Here is a 16,598-nt window from a genome sequence, read left to right as displayed (position 1 = left end):
ATCACCTGGTCCAGCCTTTTGTGGGAAAGGAAGCATAGATGAGACTATCTAATGCCCTGTCCAACAGCATCTTGAACATATCCAGTGGTGGAGACTCCACCAAAACTCTCAGGGGGTTGTTCTATGGACTGTTTGATTTCGAGATGAAACTCCTCCTGGTGCAGCTTGTAATTGTTGCTCCTTGTTTCTTCCACATGGCTTATTGTGAAGAGAGATATTAAGGTACCAACAGATGATACATAATGCTTGTAAGAGAACAGCAGGATGTTATTAACCAAATAAACTAAAAGAACTTTCTTTCTTCTCTTAAGCACTGTGAAACCTGAAGTTAAGACTTGAACAGTAGTAACTCAAGATGTATAAGGTCCCATAATATAATTCTCACTGAGGTCCATATGAAATGACCTCATCCATTAACAGCACATGCCAGAAATCATGAGTCATAAAGAATATGCATTGCATTGACTCCAAAAATAATTACTCTGTTGCCCTCTTAAAATAAGCTTAACTGAACTGTGGCACTTAAGCAAAAAGATCCTCTTTTCTATTCCTCAAACTCCAATACCTAGATGAGGACCCAAGTGTGGGGATCATTTGCTCACAAAACTTTGCAGACCTGACAGAATTGCTCCCACAAAATTACCTCACAGCGCAGGATTCTTGTAAGATATTAAGTACCTCCTGATTCTGTGCCTACTTACCAACACCATACAGCATCAGCTGGAACATGCCAGAGTGGAGATCAACAAATACATGCAGGCACTCTGATCGACCACATGGTTCCAAAATCGGAATTACAAGAGTTGGGAGAGCCGTCTCAATGAACGCTAAACAAAAAATGATGTTAATAATTTCACAAAAAAGTCAAGCTTATATTAAAACTTAGCCAATTATAATAAAAAACCTGCATGTTTTTAGAGAAACAAACCCTACTTGCACATTATTACAGTGTTAACATAAAGAGAAAACTGAATATAAGAATTTCTCTGTGAAACAGTGACAAATCAATGAGAAAAGGCAGACCAAATTTGAAGATTCTTAATCCTTGACTATCTTTCAACTCACTGCTTCACAATTGTAAGATCAATCTAAATCCCAAAAGTTTCAACAGCAGTTTAAGGAAAATCTCATCCAAAACTAGTTCAAAACAGTGAAAGATTTGCTTTCAATTCTGAACACAAACAAGCTTTACAGTAGGCAGCTTTTAACCCTTCAACCCAGACTACAATGTTCTACCAGCTTCACCTATTACACTGCATTCAGATGTATGGGTATTTCACCATTCTCAATGCAGAGTAAGTCAAAGCTAAGTTTTGTTAATTCTAAACACATTTCCCTTTTTTTTTTTTTTAATTTAAATTAATGAAAACAAGAAACATTAAGAGAAAAGGAAACCATTCCTAGACACAAATGGAAATGAACTAGAAAAACTTCAGCAGAAAACACATACAGTTGTCATTAACATTGTAGCTCTTAAGAATGGCTTTCAGCTCCTGGAGTTTTTGATGAGATCTTGCATGGACACTGTCTATTAGGAGTTTTTCTATTGATAGGTGGTCAATCTGTGAAAAAGAAATGTACTCAAGTAAGCTCGTATTTGATGTGTAGATTTTCTGCATTAGCACACTGAAACAAAGGTACTTAATAAAACAATCACTTCAGAAATAATTTTCTTAGATCTGTGGTGAGACACATGGACTATTAACTCGAGTATTTGGATCACTACAAAATACAACAAGCTACCATAAGATCCTGTGCAGCAGGCAGTGGGAGAGGTTTTAAGCTAAAATTAGAAGATGTAAAAGAAGTTTCACAAACTATGCTGTTACCACCCCCTGTGCAGACCTACTTGTCCTTGATTAAGCTTGGTCCACTTTCAGCTTAGTGGTTTTTTTTTTCCCAGCCATTGGTAAGTAGCTTAAGCTAAAGAAAGAAGACCCCAAAGAAAAAACACCCCAAAGCAACACTTCATTAGGATAGGGTTGCCTCTACACAAACATACATGCAGCTGTAACATGAAATCCAACAAGTTTAAGTCTTGCTAACAGGGTAACAAGGCAGTGACAGGCATTGAGTATGAGCAACCCTACTGAACCCAGAAGTATCTAGGGGCTTGCATCTACATTCTGTTGCACTGCCAGTGCTGAAGCTCATGCCAACACTTATATTCACTGTAATCTACTTGTGCAATCTAAATTAAAGCATTTGCATTTACATTCATTCACATTACAGTCACATTATTTACATATTTTGCATAAGCAAAGCTCCAGATTACTGCAAAACCTTTTTTCTAGGTAACCACACATTGCTCTGAATACTGTTTGAGCTGAATTAAACTCAAATTTTATTCCAGCATAAGAGATAAATGCAGAAGAGGTTCATACAGCACAGAATTATACTGTATACAGTGCATACCTCTGCATTCCAGAATGACCTTCCCCTAAAGACAAGCTTTCCAAGACAAGGCCTTAAAAACCAAGTCTTTATCCATCCACAAGAGCATTTCAACTCAGCAGCTGCAATGGGTTAAATCTTCCTCTCTAAGAAGCGACTACATCCAATTTTCAGTAGGTTAATGCAGAACAACGTTCTCAGACAAACATGTTTGTTTGTGCCACTGTTTTATACAGTACCTTAAACAAACAGAAACCCAGTGTGCCATCTACGTCATTACAGCTGAGATCATTATTCAAACACTAAAACAGCATTGTATTTACCACAGCTGATAATTTTTTTAAGCTCAGAGCAAGTCCTTATAAAGGGAGGTCAGCTTTAACTTTGATAAATCTCAAATTTACAGTGGCCTTGTATCTTAACCTACAGGCTGCAGACTCGATTCAGTGATCTTAGACTGTGTCACCTCCAGTGGACCTTCAGCAGATGTTGTAGATAAAGAGCATTTGCTTGGATTTACACATAAATACAGCATCTTCACTAATTCAACTCTATATTTAGTAGCCTAAATATGCTAATTTAGGCTATTAAATAAGAAAATGTAGTATATATTTACTATATTGATAATAGAATTTCTCTAAAAGTAGAGTAGAAGGCTACCATGCTTCACTAGGTTTCCCACATCCCTCTGCAGCTGAAACATTGGTAGTTCTTATAATTCACCATGTAGACTTTTCTGTCAGCACTGGTAACATGATGGGCCAAGAGGCTGAAATACGAAGTATGTACAGGAGGTGAAGGCTACCATCAGTAGAAAGTTCTGTGATGCAGGTGAAAGATCTGAGCTGGGAAGCTTTTCCCTGTGGAAAAACTGTACCAGAAGTGTGAAGACTACACCATTCACTTCAGTTACTAACTCTCCCAAACCCAAACACTGAAAGAAATAATGACAAACAGATGTCCTGATATATTACAGCCACATTTGCTGAGGGACTTACAGAGGATTTATTACAATACCCAGAATGCAGTTTTTCTTAAATATCTTTAACCAAGATCTAGAATTATCACCAGTGAAGCATGATCCAAGTAGGAACTTGACTGTAGTTACTCATTTTGGATCATTGCAACAATCCCACCTTTAAAATACAGGAATTTGAACATTCAAATAGGCCACATGATATAATCTGGTTAGCAATAATGTAAAACTAAGCTTCACCTAACACTTGTAACAAGCAAACCACGTGAGTTCTTCAGCACAAGATTTCCAAATCATAACGTAAGATTTTCTAAAGTGGATAGCACTGCTGGGTAGCCAACTCCAGTGACAAGGGGAAGCTGATTTTCGAGGAGCTCCAAGACAGGAAAGGGAAGAATGGTCTCTCTATTTCAAACCAAACCTTAATAATAACTGATATTTTGCTGTTATTTCCCCCAGCCTCAGCATTCTGTCTCACAAGTGCTATATAATGCACTGTGAAGTAGGTGCAATTTTTAAGATGAAGTCAAGGCCAGTAATTTGTAACAACAATTTGAGGTCCCCACAAAAACACTACACAACCTAGAGTAACTACTCACTAGAAATCTTAGAAATAGCTCTTTAAATAGAATCAAAGTGGAACAAACTGACAGTGTAAAGCACTTGAGTTTTCGATTTACAAAATCAGGTGCCTCCTGAAAAGCAAACCTTTACCTTCATGGCTCTTTCCATCAGTTTGGAATCACAGGCTGGCAGTGGAGGCTCATGAGATATTTGTAAGGGTTTTGAGACATCAGTTTCATCAATTTTTATAGTGACCTTATGGACAGATGCAGTCCCCGTTTTCCTGCCAAGTACCTGTTGACTTAAAACAAATGGAATAATTAAACCATGCAACTGGAAGAACAGAAAATATGTTTTTCAGTAGCTAAACCTTGATTCTGTGTGTTCTGGTTAAAAACATTGTGTCAGCTGAACTGAAAAAGGCATTTGTTTTAGATGACATTTTAAAGCAGAACTGTTGGTTAACTGTAACTACACGAATTTTAGATGACTGCAAATTCAACACAGTCAGAAGTGTACTTGGATTGCTTTTCAAAATTTTATCTAGTGTGAGTCAAGCAATAAATATAGTAAAAGCCTGACAGAGATCTAATTAATTTTTAGATATCTCTGTAATTATAAACTAATTTATAACTCTATCCACTCCTCTTCTGTACATTAACATGCAACCCTTACTTCTTTACAAATCAAGCAACACATGCAGGTACTTAATTAAAGGAATTTAGGAGTCTCACATCAAAAAGAAAGTACAATTCTGAAAATTATGGCTCAAGCTTGGTAAATATAATCCCTCCTTTTATTTCATTTATTGTTTGTTAACAATCTTTTTGAAATGAACTTACTTCCAAACAGAGAGTGAGAGACATTTCCCTGCATGGTACCGCTCCACTTGCACAAGGTCGCCCCAGCGCTCTCGGATCAGCATTAGTGTTTGTGAATGCAAGACTTCCAGCTGAAGAGCCAGGCAGAAGGAGTCTAATGCATGGAGCTAAGAAAATATAAGATGTCCAGACAGTCTGTACACTACATAAACCTGTTTCTGTACACTACATCAATCCATTTGTCACCTATGTCAGACAAGATGCTGTCTGAAAACACACTAATGTACTAATCCAGAGATAAACACATATAAACAGCACCAAATATTTCTCAAAGGGGTTTTTTTTGTGGTTTTCTAAACTCTAAACTAGGACAGGCTGTTAAACAAGAGTCACAACAGCCTTGTTTTACAGATTTCTAGTTGTCATCATCTATAACTGAAAAGATGATTACTAACAAAGAAATTCCACTCACCCTATAGTTACCACTAACCCCATCTCCCCCCTTCACCCTAAAACAACATGACTCTTTTGCAGAAACAGTTTCCCTGAAATCCATTTCACACTGTCAAGCAATCTGCCCTTTGCAAGTGGAAAACCACTGCACATCCTGCATCTCCTCTCATTATTCACACAGATACAATAGACTTAACACACCCTCATCAACAGCACTTTACTGCAGTTCTGGGTAGCAAGAACTGTCGGCTCCCAGAACTTCCAAGTCAGCTCTGTATTTCATCTCCAAAATTACCTGCTGCTGCTGCTGCTGCACTGACTTACCACACAACCTGCTGCCTTGAATACCTCACCTTCACCTTTGCTGATTTAGTGTGTAGGATTAAATTTGACATGCAGGCACCTGAGAATTACTGCTTCCAAGGCCATCATTTACTTCAAGGCCACTGTAACTTCATGCCCAGACATTTCCCCCAAGCTTAACAGGGAATCCATCCTTCTTGACTTCCAGCTACTAAGAAGAGCGAGGCTACATTAAACACCTCATTCAGAAGCCCCTTTCAGAAGGATACGCAAGCAGTTGTACATGTCCTGAAGTGGCTTTTCATCAGCAAACAGCCGGGACTGGACCAACTGATGGATGAAGTTGATCTGCATGCTGTGAACCAGGGCTCGACCATCTTTTGCAAATGAAAAATAAGTCATATTAGACATCAGAAAACTAGGTATTTAAAATAATTCAGTAAATTAATAAATTAAAAATGAAAAAGATACAGCTGTACCGAGCAATTTCCATGCCAGGTTTTATAACAAAACAACAAAATCCGTGGTTTACTCTGGAAATTTCAGTCATTCTACAACACTGTCACTGTATAGCATTGTTAAGGTATTAAAACCCTATAAAGCAAAGTAAAAACAGGACAAGTATATATAACTTCATTCTCCTAAGTTGTGATATGCAGAAAACCCAGTATAAACAAGACTTATACAGTGTCAGAGATGAACATCATGTTAAAAACAAAGCGTAAAGGTTTAATTTTTTTTTCTTACCACCAGTTTCCTTGTCTTCAACCAAAATTTCCAGCTTGAGAAGGCGCCAGGGGATGTCAGGGTCATCACCCATCACTGTCAAGGTGGCCTCAAACTCACCCTCAACTCGGAACTTCACACGGCCATTGGCTAAGGAAGACAAGAATGTTTTATTTCACTCAGTCTCCTAAGATGCCTCAAAATAACAGCGTGGTAGCTCCTGGCACTCATAATGGATTACTTCCCTACCATTTCTGCTCTGTTGCTTATGTTTCCGTGCAACTCTGAAGATTTTACAGTCTGCAACAGACCCAATGTCAATAAGCAGCACAGCCAGATGTACAAACTGTCCTGAAGTTAACTTGTTAAATCTGATAACTTGTTAACACTTGTGCTTCTGTAATACAGAGTAACACTAAGCTGACTACCAGCCTGACAAACAAAACATCTGGCTGAAATATTCCTATTCTTTGCTACTATCAACAATGAATACTTTCAGCAATATTCAAATGACATTCAGAACATGGATCTCAGCCCAGGCTGAAATCCAGCCCTGAAAACACATCTCACTGCAAAGGATTTATTTAATATTAGAATATTATAAATCCATTTTCATGTGAGGAAGATAATCTTCTGCAGAATTTATATATACAAAACAAGCAAAGCTTATGCACACTATTTATCTAATTGATATGTACATCCTCACACCTCTGTGAACACTGCTGTTTCAAGAATTGGGAGCAAGGACTAAAACTATGCAAGCAAGGTCATAAAGGAATGAGAGGCAGAGCAAACAAGTAAGTGCAAGTTCTTACTCTAACCTGCAGGTCAACCTTCTCAATCATTTAACAAACTACGTCCTACACCTTTACAATTAAAGACGTATAGAAATATTCCTGCAAAAATTTTAACCTTTTAACTCAGGAAGTTTCATTTTCAAGAGCACCCCAGACATCCTCTTAAAACAAACCACACTCTAAAATAGAAAATAATAGTCATTGAAATGTTTAGCTAACTGAAAACTCTCAAGACTCAGACATATCCATATTATCCATATATCATTCATATATTCTTCCACTAGACAAAAATACCTCTAATACTGACACTGCAAGCACTCACACAGGGACTACAGAAAACCTGCACTGAGATTCTTTAGAAACTTCTCTGATCTAGGTCTGTGGGGAATGGTTTACAAATGGCTAACCCTGTCTTGGTTAAAAGCATGGACTAGGTCCATTCCCACCCCATTCCCTGTGATTCTGCAATAACCTAGTCCAGTTTATAGCCATCTTTCCTCTAAAAAAGGTTATTTTAATGTTTACCACTATTTGGGCTAAATGAAAACAGAGCTCAAAACAGCTTAAGAGATCTGGCACTGCGGTGAGCCACTGAACAAAAGGCGTGCATAAATATGAACAAATTCTGTGCCTGAACATAAGTATCAAAACAGCTTTAAAAAGCAACATTAGAGTGACTTGTTTAAACTCAAGTTCAAACAGTTTCTGCAGAAAGACCTAACAGGTTTACTAAGCTGCATTTTAAAACCAAATTAAGATGAAGTAGTCCAAAGACCGTTTTGCAAAACATTTGCTGAAAGAGCAAGACACTGTCTAAAACCTTTTGGCACTACCTGCACAGGATTTCCTCTTGAAAGTCAATATTTCAGCAATATTATCAGTGCCCTCATTTTTCAAAGGGGGATAAAACCACATCTTTTGATGTCATACAGAGACAGGATCCTAGTCTTAATAGACGAAGCATCCTTAATGGTCTCAAGCTATCATTTAGCTTTGCTTTAACATTAAAACAACAATTTTAAATCAGCCTGCAATAATGTATCCTTCAAAAAGTAATCCCAGTCCTTACCAACTGTAAGATTTGCCAGCTGTGGAGGAAGATCCGTAGTCACGAGTCGATGCCGAAGAATCTGGTTTAGCTGATGAAGTGTGGTTTGCTTCTCACTCTTTGTTATTGGGTCAGGAGGGATTATTTTATCCTGTTACAATAAACACAAGCAAGTCTATGCATCTCAAACACTTTAAACAGATTGACAGCAGCAATTGTGAAAACCAACCAGACCAGAAGTCTGAAAATATAAATACTACAGGTCACTGCCCAGTGAAGTTTTATATCTCACACTCAGATTTGCTTTCCAGCTGATTACATTTTACCCAAGACTGACCACTGAAAAAAATCACTAAATTTGATGGAACTAAATAAATGGAGGGAACGTTCTACTGGGAAAGCGTGACTTGTTCAAACAGGAAGTGTTCTGCATGAGAAACTGACACTGCAGAGACTTGGCTCTAGGCCTATACTGAGCTAGTTCCATCTGCACACAGACAATTAGTTTGATTACTGTGCATTTGATGCTGTACAGGGGATTCCCACAGCCCCCAGACACAGCAGAGTTATTTACCCTAATGCAGGTGGGCAGCCGAGGGTAGGATCCAGTTGTCAGAACATCAATTGCATATGGGATGGCAAAGCTGGGCAGCCGAGCATGAACCAAAGCATCTCGAGCCAGCGATGCCAGACGATCAGCAGTGTCCACAAACAGGATGGCCTGCTGATCTAAGAAACTCGATATCATCTGTAAAGGACAAGGAGTTGAAAAAAAAGGCAATTTAAAAAAATGCACAAATCAATGGCCCTTTATAGTCAGTTTATCTGTCACTTCCAATTCAAGTACATTTACAAAACAAAGAAAGAATGAATATTCTGGCCACTTCTTACATTCACATGCAAGGACACCTAAAATCCACATGCCATTCCTGGTGCTGTGGGGGATCTGTGCAGCCTCACAGCTCTTTATCTGCTGATTGCTACTGGAATGCAACCATACTTGTTTGTAATCAGTAGGGGCTTGTTTTTCTGCAACATTCTGGACTTTATTCTTATTTATCCAAGATCAGGATGAAAGTGATAATAAGAACTAACACACTCAGATCACCATCTTCCCTGTCCTGTTATCTCAACCCAAAGCATTCCTGAAACTATGTGCAGACAAGCCTTTCATTTTATGCCACTGATGAGTTTTTGGGAACATGAACTGTTAAAAAACAAGATTATACAATCTCTGAACAGGTATATTTTTTTTAAATTTCTGTAGTAAAAAGAAGTCAGGGTGCAGCAATATCCCATATCCCTCAGAGACTGTTTCATGCCAGACTCTGTCTCTAACTTACCGCACACTTTTCCACCTTCCCAGCATTATTAGCCCACTTGACCAAGGCTAACAAACGAACAAACAGCTGACGAGTGCGACTTGCAAATTGCACTATCTCTATTTTCCTGCAAAAAAAAGTAAATGTACATTAAGCCAGTGCTCAGATATATAATAAAGCTGTAATTTAACTGTGTGCCAATTAAAAAAGAAAAAGAGCTGTAATGATAACTTCTAATTGTGTTAATACAGGCATAAGTAATATGTGGCTTGTTTGATTAAGAGCATGGGGGAAAAAAGCTCTGTTGTGAATACCTAACAATATACATGGATTCTAACAAATCATGACTGTCTGGGGAAACAAAAAGCATATTCATAGGAATTAATCACTGACTGTAAGAGAAACAATTCCATCATGAACTCAACTAAATTATCTTTACAGCTTTTACAGGATTTCCCCAAGGCTTAAGATTAAGTTTAAAGTAGGCAACACACCCAAGGATTACAGGACCTGACAGTAACATTACACTTACCTTCACTATAAAGAAATAAACAAACAAACAAACAAATAAATTAGGTACTAAACAAAATACATTCTAGCATTTTTACAACATCTTTACATAGTATGTTACAATATGGAAATAGGGGGCTGGTGGGGAAGACCACAAAAAACCCACCCTGTAACTTTCCTTTCCATTCCTGCCTTGCAAAGAAATGGAAATGAGGACTTACTGACTCTCAGTATTCCTCCCACCATTCTTTGTATTAGTCAAAATGAAGGAGTATATGTCTGCCTGTCTTCAGAGTTAATTTTTGTAAAAGAGAATGCAATACAGGCATAGGCAGATTTTCATGCTTTATTACAGATCTACACTGTAGATGCATCAGACCAGACACAAAGATCTACAGTGTAGATCTGTAATACCATACAATCTGAAATACCACTTCAACAACTGTTTATAGAGGTTTTCCTCCCTTTCTGTGGGTTCAATTTACTAATTTCACTACGGTTTTCTACTTAGTTTGGAAAAAACCCCGAACCTAAGCTGTTTTCCTGATAAGGTCTTCTAAAGTAACAGAAGCGTTTGGACAAAAAGAACATTAATTAGTGCATAAGATACTGGCTTCTACCAAACAGAAGCTGCACCTCCTGATCCCAATCTGTAAAACACAAACTCATAACACAGAAAGAGCCTGATTCTGCTGAGAGTGTTGGTGTAATGAGGTTAAATTTCTGGGCAAGTAAAGCATAATCTGCTTGTAGCAGATGAACATGTAAGGCCAGAAGCACAACTAATACCATCTGTTCCTGTTTCTTCCATTACATACTGTGAACCTCATCCAAGAACTTGGGCATTAGGCCAATAACTTCTCCGTGTTCTAGAGCACATGGTTGGGAATGGCATTCAGCCTGATATTAAGATTTCAAGCAGTGGACAAGCTGCTGTACGTACACACTGCTCTAACAGTAACCACACTACGAAAACAAGATGTGGAGAATTTTGAAAGATTCAGAAAAACTTTATGAGATTTGAAAGATGACTATAGTGAGACTTTAGAAAGCCAGCAATCTCTCAGACAAACTCCACATAGAAGTTGCTAAAATCCAGTAGTTATGTCAAGCATCTACGGTGAAAACTGCATGATAGCAGGAAAAATTCAAATTCACATTCTGACTAAAAATAAATTTTAAAAAACAGCCCCCCAAAAGCACAACGATTTAATAATGAAAACGACTGACAAATCTAGACAGAGTATTCCAGTAACTGTTCCATTAATACCACTTAAATGAAGTTAGAGAAGACTTGTTACTTTGATTTGACAGAACCCTGCTTCCAGAAGCACCACCATCATCCTTAAATGACAACTGCATTGGGAATCGACTTCTCTAATAAAACATAAAGGCCTTAAAATTTGCTGCACTGTCTTTTATTATAGGTACATGACCTTATTCTGCGCTACACAAAAATAAATATTCAAGGAAGATGAAACTTCAGGAAAGAGTTTATTAACAAAACAAGAAACAAAAATTTAAAATCTTTCTAACAACCATGTTGCTCAGTGCATTTTTTACCCCTGGTCTTCACTGCTAAGTTTGGATCTCAGGTTTTGGGTTCTTCAGACTAATTAATGGCTGAGTCTGGGGGTGTGAAGCATTAGCTACAGTAGAATTAAATCAAGTTAAGGACCACTTCAGCAAGCTTGACATACAAAAGTCCACTGGAGTGGATGGGTTGCCTTTCAAGGATTCTGAGGGAGCTGATCCATGCCACTGTAAAGTTGCTCTCTACCATTTTCAAAACCCACATGATCAAAGGTCTTGATGACAGCAAAAAGACAAACACCATGTCCTTCTTCAAGAAGGCAACGGAGGAGCTAGGGACCTATAGGTCAGTTGGCCTAAGTTCAGTTAAGGAAAAAATTCACAGGACAAATCTTTCTTTAAGTTACGTCCAGATAAATACCAAGCATGAAATTAGCCTGGAAACTACCAGCAGAAATTTGCCAAGGGCAAACCACCTCTGATCAACAAACTGCCTTCCACAGGATGAACTGCTATGTGATCAAGGGGAGATCAGAAGATGGATTTACATTCGCAGGAAACATGTGACATACAAGGATGGGCTGAGGAAGCTGAGTTTGCCCCTGCTTAAGAAGGCAAGATCCTACAGCTATCTTCAAATATCTAGAGGGTATTGTAGGGAAGATGGAACTGGACTCTCTTCAGAAGTGCAGAAGGCCAAGGTACAACAGCTACAAACTAAACCAGTGAAAAACTAGTTAGACATCAGGAAAACAAAGAAACACAGTGATGTGGTCAAAGACTGAAGTAGGTTACCCAGAAAAAGATAATGATATTGTGCAAAACCCAGTCTCCATTACCAAAAAGAAAGCCCCTGGATTTCCCCAGCAAATCAGCACAACTAATTTTACACCACAGAACTAATGTTTTTTTTTAATCCAACCACTTTATTGTAAGAGTTATTTATTCCTACAATTGACAACTAATAAACGACCCTGACAAAAAGGCACCATATTATACTACGATGCATAATTTCTCATCGGTTTTTCTTATCACAGCATCTTTTGAATAGGCACTGTAGTACAGAACTTATATTTTATGTGAACTTTATTAGAGGACAACACCATCACATCCTTCACCAAAGTATATATGCCATGTCACTAGGCTCTAGCTCCAAGAAACAGAGCTTGAAGCCCAACTACTGAAGCCACTACAGTCTCAAAGCTCGAGAAAATATGGTTAGTTAAGCTACATTCCTACAGATGAGCTCTTCCAAGAGCTGGAAAGCCATTTCACCAAGAGGAGTTGTAAGTCAAGGTTAACAAGGACATTGTTTTGGGGTGACTTTATGATGTTGTATCCCATATTGCTGTTCTATGCCCAGAAATTAATTTTTTGCCTTTTCTGTGCCTTTAAACTGAGCCTGAGAGGGGGGAGAGAAAAAAAAAACCCTCAGCAAAACTTTCAAAGCAGTTTACAGTTTGTTTTCAAGGACACAGATAGAGACGGTTCTCTGCGTTCAGCTGCGGCAGCAGAGCGAGAGCGGAGGGAAGCACCCGGCTTGCTTTCCAGCCAGCTTTCGGCCTTTTCCCCGGAGAGCTGGACTTTTGTTTTCCTGGGACTTCGATTTTTCCCTTCTTTTCTGCTGGACTGTTTCAACATCAGAATACATTGGGAGAGGGCTTTCCACCGAGGCCTTGGCCCTGGAGGTGGGCCCACCCCGTCCCAGCTCTGAGGAGGAGGGGAGAGGCTATCTACAGAGGACTCTGAAATTTTCCCAGGTTTTTCTCTCCACAGCGAGAGGTTCTATTATTTAGCATTATTACCCTTTTCCTGTGTGTTTGTTAAATAAATAGTTTTATCTCTTTCACTTTCCTTCAAGGAAAATTCATTTTTTCCCAAACCTGGTGGGGGAGGGCTGGTTGTAACCTGCCTTCTCTCAGAGGATATTTTCCTCCAAATTTGTCCAAACCGGCACAGATGTGAACATTTAATTTCAAGACCATTTCAAAACAAGGACATTCTTTGCACATTGAAGGCTGTCTTATTTCGTTTTCTCTGTAATCCATTAGGATTTAAGTTGCTGCCCCAGATCCATGTGCCTAACAAAGCAGAATCCAACTTTACCTAGAAATGCTAAGTATTGAGATGGGAAACCCCCCCCCCAACAGTACAAGGGAGCTCTGGACCCAAGTTGGACATAATTTCCTCAGTAAATACTGTGATAACTAAAAACCCAAGCTAAACCAAATCAAAGCCCACACTGTTTCTCTTAATAAAATACTATGCAGAAGGAAAAGGGGTACAAGTAATCATTCCAGTTTATGATTCCATGAAAATGGGATTAATTCCACATGTTATGAGAGTTTTGGAAGGTTTGAGATAACAATTAATGATCATCCTGGTACACAGAATTCTTTATTAAGATTCTTAGGAATATCATAGCTCCTATATCTCTCTAAAGACATTTAGGTCAATTAATACGTCAACACAAAGGGAACAATATTCTGACAAGTTTCGTGACATTTATTAAGAGAAACAAAAAAGTAAACGGATTTTTTTCATCTCAGCAGGGTGCTGTTCTGGTCTCTTACATTTGCTCTCTATTAATTTCCACACTTCAAAACCAAATAGAACAGGAGCAGAAAACAGTGCCCAGGATAAAAAAGATCAGGTAAAACGGAAAAATGCAGAAAAGAAGTTTTTACCTTGCTGTCCTTGTTCTGAACAAAACATTTCTTTATCACACTAACTAGAATCTCCAGTTCCCTTTCACATCAGCTTTACTGTCAATTCATTGCTTCAAGATTCACGAAGAGAAAAATCCCCTTAACAGAGTTCACCTACTGTAACAGCAACAAAAAAAAGCCCAAAACAACTGTAAACCCAAACACCAACAAAACCCAATATTGTCACTGATGCTGAGAAAAAACTTGAAAATATGTAGTGACAGCAAGACAGACAAAGCTTATTTTCTTGCATAAAATCTAAAATTACGTGAAAAAGATTTTATTTAAACAGCAGTATATTAATATTAACATCCTAAACAAGTTCCATATTTTAACATGTATTACAGATTTTCTTCTCATAACTCACCTTTCCATATCAGTCTTTCTTGGTAATCTATATGAAAGAAGAGGGGGGAAAAAAATGTATTATATATTGTCCTATTATATTTCAGACAACTAGAAATTTAGTTAGCAACCTTCAAGCACAGGAACTTCTACACAACTAGGAAGTATAGAAAAAATAGTCCCATGGGTCACCTTTCACTACTCTGTACCAGGCAAACTGGAACTGGACAAATTAATTGAGAAGTTTGATGAAGGGTGCTGAAATCAATTACTCTACACACACCGTAAACACAAAGGACGGACTTCTTGACTGATATTCTGGAATTTTTTTCAAAGCAAACTAAAACTTAAAATTCCTTGTCCTTTCCAGAGTTTGAATATTCTTTAACTCAGGTCAGGCAAACTTCAATTTGCACCCTTACCAGACGTGGTCCTGTACAAGAGCTATACCTATTTCTTCCCATTTGTTCTGTACGTCGCTTCTTGAAACACACAGCTTCCCCACAAGAACCTCTACGGTTAAACAACGTTAAGAGGGAAACAGGTTTATTCAGAGTCCAAATGCTTTCAGGAAAGTTTTTCTTGGCCCAAAAACATTCCTTTGTTTTGCCACTTCAAACGCAACAACATCGGCATGGCAGATCATTAAGTAAACGTAAATAACTTATTTCCCCCAAATAATCAAACAGTATTTTTAAAACTACAGAGGCAAGTCAAGGAGTTGCAGCATCTGAAAATACCTCAGTTTCAGACATTCCAGTTTCACACATTTTGATATCAGTACCAGCACTACAGTTGGGGTTTTTTGGCAGTAACTTGGGGCCAAACTTAAGCATTTAAGCAGCCAATCGGCAGCTGCTTTCAGTTCTCACAATCATCTTCTCTGTTTATGACAGATCACTCAGCAGCTTTCGCTGTGCCCCTGGACACAGCCTGATGCAGAGACCAACCTGCCTGCACAGGCATCTCCCCGGATGGGAGAATGGGCAAGGGTACTTACAAAAGCAAGACAACGGGGAACGGGAAAGAAAGTAAGTTTAGATTAGGTATCAGGAAAAAATTCTTCTCTGTGAGGCTGGTGAGGCACTGGCACAGGATGCCCAGAGAAGCTGTAGGTGCTGCATCCCTGGAAGCATTCAAGCCCAGGCTGGATGGGACTCTGAGCAATCTGGTCTAGTGGAAGGTGGCCCTGTCCATGGCAGAGGGTTGGAACAAGATGATCTTTATGGTCCCCTCCAACCCAAACCATTTTATGAATGGAAAAGCGCAACCACCTCCCCCCACTCCAGCCCCGGATGAGCTCCGGGACAGATCCCTGGCGAGGCCTCCGCATCCTCCCGGGATGCTGCGAGGCGGCACCGCCAGCCGGGCACGGAGAGATCTGCGGCACTCACAGGTCGGCCAGCACGGTGAGCTCGGCGTAGGTGCGGTGCAGGAGGAACTCGATGAGGGTGCTGAGGCGGTAGCCGGGGCTGGCGGCGGCTGTCACGGCGCCGGGGGCCGGCGGGGCCGGGGCTGACGCGGGGCCGGCCGGCACCAGCTGGGCGCTCTCCAGCTGCACCGGCGCCATGGCGGCGGCGGCGCCTCGGCCCCAGGCAGGAGCCGCGCGGCAGCCCGGGAACGGCTCCCGGTGGCGCCGGCACCGTGCCCGGCTCGCCCCGCACGGAGGAAGCGGGGAAGGGGCGGCGGGAGCGGGGCGGCTCCGCAGCGCTCAGAGCCCGCCGGGCGCAGGGGCCGCCGCCATGATGGGGCACGGAACCGGAAGCGAACGGGGAACCTTTCCGGGAAGCGCGGGCGGGGCGGGGGCAGCGGGGCGCGGGGCGCGCACGGGATACAGGGACACACGCAGGGACACACACAGAGACACACACGGGATACAGGGACACACGCAGGGACACACACAGGGATACAGGGACACACACGGGGACACACACAGGGACACACACGGGATACAGGGACACACGCAGGGACACACACAGGGATACAGGGACACACACGGGGACACACACAGGGACACACACGGGATACAGGGACACACACAGGGACACACACAGGGACACACACCGGACACACACAGGGACACACACAGGATACAGGG

The 16,598-nt window shown here is 40.3% G+C and overlaps 1 protein-coding gene across 1 annotated transcript in view; it reads right to left on the bottom strand.

The window, feature by feature from the left end:
* The window catches only part of MED14 (mediator complex subunit 14), a 35,643-nt gene extending 19,450 nt beyond the window's left edge, over nucleotides 1-16,193 (bottom strand). The window contains exons 1-11 of the mRNA XM_069027750.1: nucleotides 15,895-16,193; nucleotides 14,523-14,549; nucleotides 9,426-9,531; nucleotides 8,657-8,830; nucleotides 8,104-8,233; nucleotides 6,259-6,387; nucleotides 5,781-5,888; nucleotides 4,777-4,909; nucleotides 4,085-4,235; nucleotides 1,451-1,562; nucleotides 702-827 (exon numbers count right to left, since the gene is read on the bottom strand). Coding sequence (XP_068883851.1) covers nucleotides 702-827; nucleotides 1,451-1,562; nucleotides 4,085-4,235; nucleotides 4,777-4,909; nucleotides 5,781-5,888; nucleotides 6,259-6,387; nucleotides 8,104-8,233; nucleotides 8,657-8,830; nucleotides 9,426-9,531; nucleotides 14,523-14,549; nucleotides 15,895-16,070 — 1,372 coding nt within the window. The 5' untranslated portion in view covers nucleotides 16,071-16,193. The remainder of the gene's footprint in view (nucleotides 1-701; nucleotides 828-1,450; nucleotides 1,563-4,084; nucleotides 4,236-4,776; nucleotides 4,910-5,780; nucleotides 5,889-6,258; nucleotides 6,388-8,103; nucleotides 8,234-8,656; nucleotides 8,831-9,425; nucleotides 9,532-14,522; nucleotides 14,550-15,894) is intronic.
* Nucleotides 16,194-16,598: the final 405 nt, after the last annotated feature.

Source organism: Aphelocoma coerulescens, chromosome 1, assembly GCF_041296385.1.
Source record: "Aphelocoma coerulescens isolate FSJ_1873_10779 chromosome 1, UR_Acoe_1.0, whole genome shotgun sequence".
Taxonomy (NCBI): domain Eukaryota; kingdom Metazoa; phylum Chordata; class Aves; order Passeriformes; family Corvidae; genus Aphelocoma; species Aphelocoma coerulescens.
This window is presented reverse-complemented; position numbering and strand designations above follow the sequence as displayed.